Below are 6,122 nucleotides of genomic sequence, written 5' to 3'. Positions count from 1 at the left end.
GCACGCTCTATTGCTCACATCTAAGATTTTTATTTTCTTAATTTTTTTTTAATTTCCTATAAATTTGTTTAAGAATGCTTAAAAAAAAACTTGAAAACTAGGTTTTTTTTTCAATATTAAAAATTTTGGTTATTTTAGTTTTGGCTATTTTGTGTATTTAAAAAAATCAATTTTGTCACTTTTTTATGTTGCCAGTTTTATTAATTTTAATTTTTAAGGTTTTCAGGTATTCAAATTTACAAATTTATAGGATTCTAAGCTTTCAAGTTTTAAAAGTATCAAGCTAAAAAATTGAAAAAAATTAAGTTTTTAATTAGTATAGTTCCAAATTACCAAATTTACAAATTTCAAATTTTCATGTTTCCAAGTTTTATAGTTTCCAAGTTTCCACGTTTCCAAGTCTCCAAGTTTCCATGTTTCCATGTTTCCAAATTCCCTCGTTTCCAAGTTTCCACGTTTCCTAGTTTCCAAGTTTCCAAGTTTCCAAGTTACCATGTTTCCATGTTTTCAAGTTTCCAAGTTTCCAAGTTTCCAAGTTTCCAAGTTTCCAAGTTTCCAAGTTTCCAAGTCTCCAAGTTTCCACGTTTCCTAGTTTCCAAGTTTCCATGTTTCCAAGTTTCCAAGTTTCCAAGTTTCATAGTTTCCAAGTTTCCAAGTTTTCAAGTTTCCAAGTTTCCCAGTTTCCCAGTTTCCAAGTTTCCAAGTTTCCCAGTTTCCAAGTTTCCAAGTTTCCAAATTTTCAAATTTTCATGTTTCCAAGTTCTCAAGTTTCCAAGTTTCTAAGTTTCCAAATATCCAAGTTTCCAAGTTTCCAAGTTTCCCAGTTTCCCAGTTTCCAAGTTTCCTTGTTTCCATGTTTCCAAGTTTCCAAGTTTCCAAGTTTCCAAGTTTTCGAGTTTCCATGTTTCCAAGTTTCCAAGTTTCCAAGTTTCCAATTTTCCATGTTTCCAAGTTTCAAAATTTCCAAGTTTCCAAGTTTCCACGTTTCCACGTTTCCAAGTTTCCAAGTTTCCAAGTTTCCAAGTTTCCAAGTTTCCAAGTTTCCAAGTTTCCAATTTTCCATGTTTCCAAGTTTCCAAGTTTCCAAGTTTCCCAGTTTCTAAGTTTCCAAGTTTCCAAGTTTCCAAGTTTCCAAGTTTCCAAGTTTCCAAGTTTCCAAATATCCATGTTTCCAAGTTTCCAAGTTTCCATGTTTCCAAGTTTCCAAGTTTCCAAGTTTCCAAGTTTTCGAGTTTCCATGTTTCCAAGTTTCCAAGTTTCCAAGTTTCCAAGTTTCCAATTTTCCATGTTTCCAAGTTTCAAAATTTCCAAGTTTCCAAGTTTCCACGTTTCCACGTTTCCAAGTTTCCAAGTTTCCAAGTTTCCAAGTTTCCAAGTTTCCAAGTTTCCAAGTTTCCAATTTTCCATGTTTCCAAGTTTCCAAGTTTCCCAGTTTCTAAGTTTCCAAGTTTCCAAGTTTCCAAGTTTCCAAGTTTCCAAGTTTCCAAGTTTCCAAGTTTCCAAGTTTCCAAGTTTCCAAGTTTCCAAGTTTCCCAGTTTCCCAGTTTCCAAGTTTCCAAGTTTCACAGTTTCCCAGTTTCCCAGTTTCCAAGTTTCCAAGTTTCCAAGTTTTCAAATTTTCAAATTTTCAAGTTTCCAAGTTCTCAAGTTTCCAAGTTTTTAAGTTTCCAAATATCCAAGTTTCCAAGTTTCCAAGTTTCCCAGTTTCCCAGTTTCCCAGTTTCCAAGTTTCCAAGTTTCCAAGTTTTCAAGTTTCCAAGTTTCCCAGTTTCCCAGTTTCCAAGTTTCCAAGTTTCCCAGTTTCCCAGTTTCCCAGTTTCCAAGTTTCCAAGTTTCCAAGTTTCCAAGTTTCCAAATTTTCAAATTTTCAAGTTTCCAAGTTCTCAAGTTTCCAAGTTTCTAAGTTTCCAAATATCCAAGTTTCCAAGTTTCCAAGTTTCCAAGTTTCCAATTTTCCATGTTTCCAAGTTTCCAAGTTTCCAAGTTTCCAAGTTTCCAAGTTTCCAAGTTTCCAAATATCCATGTTTCCAAGTTTCCAAGTTTCTATGTTTCCAAGTTTCCAAGTTTCCAAGTTTCCAAGTTTCCAAGTTTCCAAGTCTCCACGTTTCCAAGTTTCCAAGTTTCCAATTTTTCAAGTTTCCAAGTTTCCAAGTTTCCCAGTTTCTAAGTTTCCAAGTTTTCATGTTACCAATTTTCCAAATTTCCAAGTTTCCAAGTTTCCAAGTTCCCAAGTTTCCAAGTTTCCAAGATTCCAAGTTTCCAAGTTTCCAAGTTTCCAAGTTTCCAAGTTTCCAAGTTTCAAAGTTTCCAAGTTTCCAAGTTTCCAAGTTTCCAAGTTTTATAGTTTTATAGATTTATAGTTTTATAGTTTATAGTTTTAAAGTTTTATAGTTTTATAGTTTTATAGTTTTATAGTTTTATAGTTTTATAGTTTTATAGTTTTATAGTTTTATAGTTTTATAGTTTTATAGTTTTATAGTTTTATAGTTTTATAGTTTTATAGTTTTATAGTTTTATAGTTTTATAGTTTTATAGTTTTATAGTTTTATAGTTTTATAGTTTTATAGTTTTATAGTTTTAAAGTTTTACAGTTTTATAGTTTTATAGTTTTATAGTTTTATAGTTTTATAGTTTTATAGTTTTATGATTTTATAGTTTTATAGTTTTATAGTTTTATAGTACTATAGTATTATAGTATTATAGTATTATAGTATTATAGATTTATAGTTTTTTAGTTTTATAGTTTTAATTGACAAAATTGTCAAAATTTACAAAATTTACAAGCTTTACAAAATTTACACAGTTACAGAATTTACAAAAGTAACCAAATTTACAAAATTTACAAATTGACCAAAAAGACCATATTAAACATATGAACCTAATTGACCAATTGGACAAAAATTACCAAATTGACAAAAATTATCAAATTGGCCAAATTGAGCAAAATTACAAAATTGTAAAAAATGTAAATAAAAATATATTTTTTTTAATCAAAATGTCAACATTGTAAATAAAAATAATAAATTGTAGAAATTGTTAAAATTTGTGATAGTTGTAAAAAATCTAAAAATTGTTTGAAATTGGTAAACGTTTTTCAAAATTGTTTAAAATCGTTCAACATGTTTCAAAATTGTTTAAAATTGTTTGAAGTTGTTAAAAATTGTTTAAAATTGTTTAAAATTGGTGAAATTGTTCAAAATCGTTTAAAATTGTTTAAAGTTGTTTAAAATTGTTCAAAATTGACATAAATTGTTTCAACTTGTTTAAATCTGTAAAGAATTGTTTAAAATTGTTTAAAGTTGTTAAATTGTTTAAAATTGTTTAAAATTGTATGAAATTGCTTACAATTGTTTAAAACAGTTTAAAATTGTCTAAATTGTTTAAATTGTTTTAAATTGTTTTAAATTGTTTTAAATAGTTTAAAATTATTTAAAATAGTTTAAAATTATTTAAAATTGTTTAAAATTGTTCAGAATTGTTTAAAATTGCTTAAATTTGTTTAAAATCACTTAAAATTGTTTAAAATTGTTTAAAATAGTTTAAAATTAATTAAAATTGTTTAAAACTTTTTAAAATTGTTTGAAAATGTTTTAAATTGTTTAAAATTGTTTAAAAATTGTTCAAAATTGTTTAAAACTGTTTTAATCTGTTTGCAATGGATTGAAATTGTTTACAGTTGTTTAAAATTGTTTGAAATGGTTTAAAATAGTTTAACATTGTTTAAACTGTTTAAAGTTGTTTAAAATCGTTTAAAATTGTTTGAAATTGTTTAAAATTGTTTAAAATTGTTCAAAATTGTTTTAAACTGTTTAAATCTGTTTGCAATTGTTTAAAGTTGTTTAAAATTGTTTAAAAATGCTTAAAATTGTTTAAATTTTTTTAATTGTTTAGAATTGTTTAAAATTGTTTTTAATTGTTTAAAATTGTTAAAAATTGTTTAAAATTATTTAAAACTTTTTAAAATTGTTTAAAATTGTTTGAAAATGTTTTAAATTGTTTGAAATTGCTAAAAATTGTTTAAAATTGTTCAAATTTGTTTAAAATTGTTTAAAATTGTTTAAATTTGTTCATAACTGTTTAAAACTGTTAAAATCTGTTTGCAATTTGTTTAAAGTTGTTTAAAATTGTTTAAAATTGTTTAAAATTGCTTAAAATTGTTTAATTTTTTTTAATTGTTAAAAATTGTTATAAATTGTTTAAAATTGTTTAAAATTGTTTTTAATTGTCTAAAATTGTTTAAAATTTTATAAATTGTTGAAAATTGTTGAAAATGGTTTTAAATTGTTTAAAATTGTAAAAAATTGTATAAAATTGTATTATATTGTATAAATTTGTATAAAATTGTATAAAATTGTTGAAAATTGCATTAAATTCTAAAAAAGTAAAAATTGTAAAAGTTTTAAAAAATGTAAAAATTGTAAAAAAAAAAATTAAAATTGTTTAAAAGCGTTAAAAATTGTAAAAAATGCATATTTTCTATAGAAGTTAATAATTTTTCAAATTTATAAAAATTGTTAAAAATTGCAAATATTGTAAGAAAATGTAACAATAGTAAAACATGTACAAATGGTCAAAATTTTAAAAATGGTAAAAATTACAAAAGTGTTAAAAAAAATGCTTAAAATTGTTAAAAATTTACAAATTGTCAAAATTTACCAAATTGTAAAAAATTGCCAAATTGATAAAATTACCAATCTAATAATATAGACAAATTAAAACAAATTGACAAATTATACAAAATTAATGATTTAAAAATATGAAAAAATTATAATTAACTCACCTTCAACTCCGCCGCCACCAGATTAATCTGTGGATTATTCTTGAGCGTCTTGGCGCCCTGCGCGAACCGAATCGTCGACAGCGTCTCGCTCAGATCCTCCGGCATCGGGCTGATGCAGGCCAGCAGCGTCAGGTACGAGTTCGAGTTGAGCGAATCCTGCAGCACCGTGCTGAGAATGCTGTCCCGGTACGGAATCACTTTGCTGCCGATCGAGAGTGCTTGCAGCACCTTCCCAATGCTGAGCAGACCCTGGTTGATGTGGACACCCTCGGCGAGGGCCGCACCCTGGTGACCGGTGCGGCGAACACCCTCCGAGCCGGCCAGATCGACCAGGTGCAACGCGGACACGATCCGGGCGTCGTCGTGGACGACCGAGGCGTGAATGCTGAAGATGGCGTGCGAACGGGAACTGAGGGTGTTCATCTTGGTGGGGCGGACGTGACGGTTCTTGTTGCCCTCGAGCAGAATGTCCTGGGCCTGGTCGGCGCGGGTGACTTGCCGCTTCGTTCCGCCGTTGAACTTGCACCCGCGGGTGTTGACCGGCTCGGTCGAGTTCTCCGACAGCAGATCGTAGATCTTCTCGTTGTAAATCTCAATGAACGACACCTCAATCTCGTAGTCCTCCTTGTTCCTCGCTTCCCGCAGTAGCTCAAACGTCTGGTCCAACGCCCTCGTAATCATACCCCGGTTAATATCGTGCGGACCGCTATGATCCCACTGCAAACCCATCGTGAACGTCTTGCCCGTGCCCGTCTGGCCATACGCCAACGCCGTACAGTAAAACCCGTTAATCATCTTCACCACCAGCGGCCGGATCAACGCGTCGTAAACCATAACCTGGGACGTTTCCGGCCGGAACACGTAATCGAACGCAAACGGCCTCTCGTCCACCACCAAAATCTGATCGTTCACCCCGTGGTGCTGCACGATGCTCTCCACCTCCTCGTCACCCCCGACCGGCCGCTCGCGAATCGCGATCCGGACCGGTTCCAGCGACTCGCAGCTTGCATCCGTAACGAGCTTCATCTTTTCTTCGTTAAATTCACTTTAAAACACACAAAAATCAATTTTCACTGAAATAAACCACCACAAATAGCACTAAAACAACCGCGGGGACATTTTTTATTCGTTTCTATCCGGTGGAAATCCGTTCCGTCGACGACGCCGACACGCACGCGATCCGAACCAAGCCGTTGGAAAATGGGGTCTGTCTGGCCTGGCAGATATTTGTAAACAACGCAGCTTGCGGAGGAAATTTGAAATTTTAACGGTAGAGCTGTGCTCGTTTAAAAGGTTTAAAATTGACAGATGTCGGAGTTGGCAGTCATGCCAGATTTTGCAG

The 6,122-nt window shown here is 31.5% G+C and overlaps 1 protein-coding gene across 1 annotated transcript in view; it reads right to left on the bottom strand.

Annotated features, from left to right (window-relative positions):
• The window catches only part of LOC120417682 (uncharacterized), a 40,209-nt gene extending 34,210 nt beyond the window's left edge, over positions 1–5,999 (bottom strand). Inside the window, exon 1 of the mRNA XM_039579817.2 lies at positions 4,781–5,999. Coding sequence (XP_039435751.1) covers positions 4,781–5,806 — 1,026 coding nt within the window. The 5' untranslated portion in view covers positions 5,807–5,999. The remainder of the gene's footprint in view (positions 1–4,780) is intronic.
• Between the last annotated feature and the right edge of the window lie 123 nt (positions 6,000–6,122).

This window comes from Culex pipiens, chromosome 1 (assembly GCF_016801865.2).
Source record: "Culex pipiens pallens isolate TS chromosome 1, TS_CPP_V2, whole genome shotgun sequence".
NCBI classification, from domain to species: Eukaryota; Metazoa; Arthropoda; class Insecta; order Diptera; family Culicidae; genus Culex; species Culex pipiens.
Note: the sequence above shows the minus strand (reverse complement) of the source record. Positions and strands in the feature narration are given on the sequence as shown.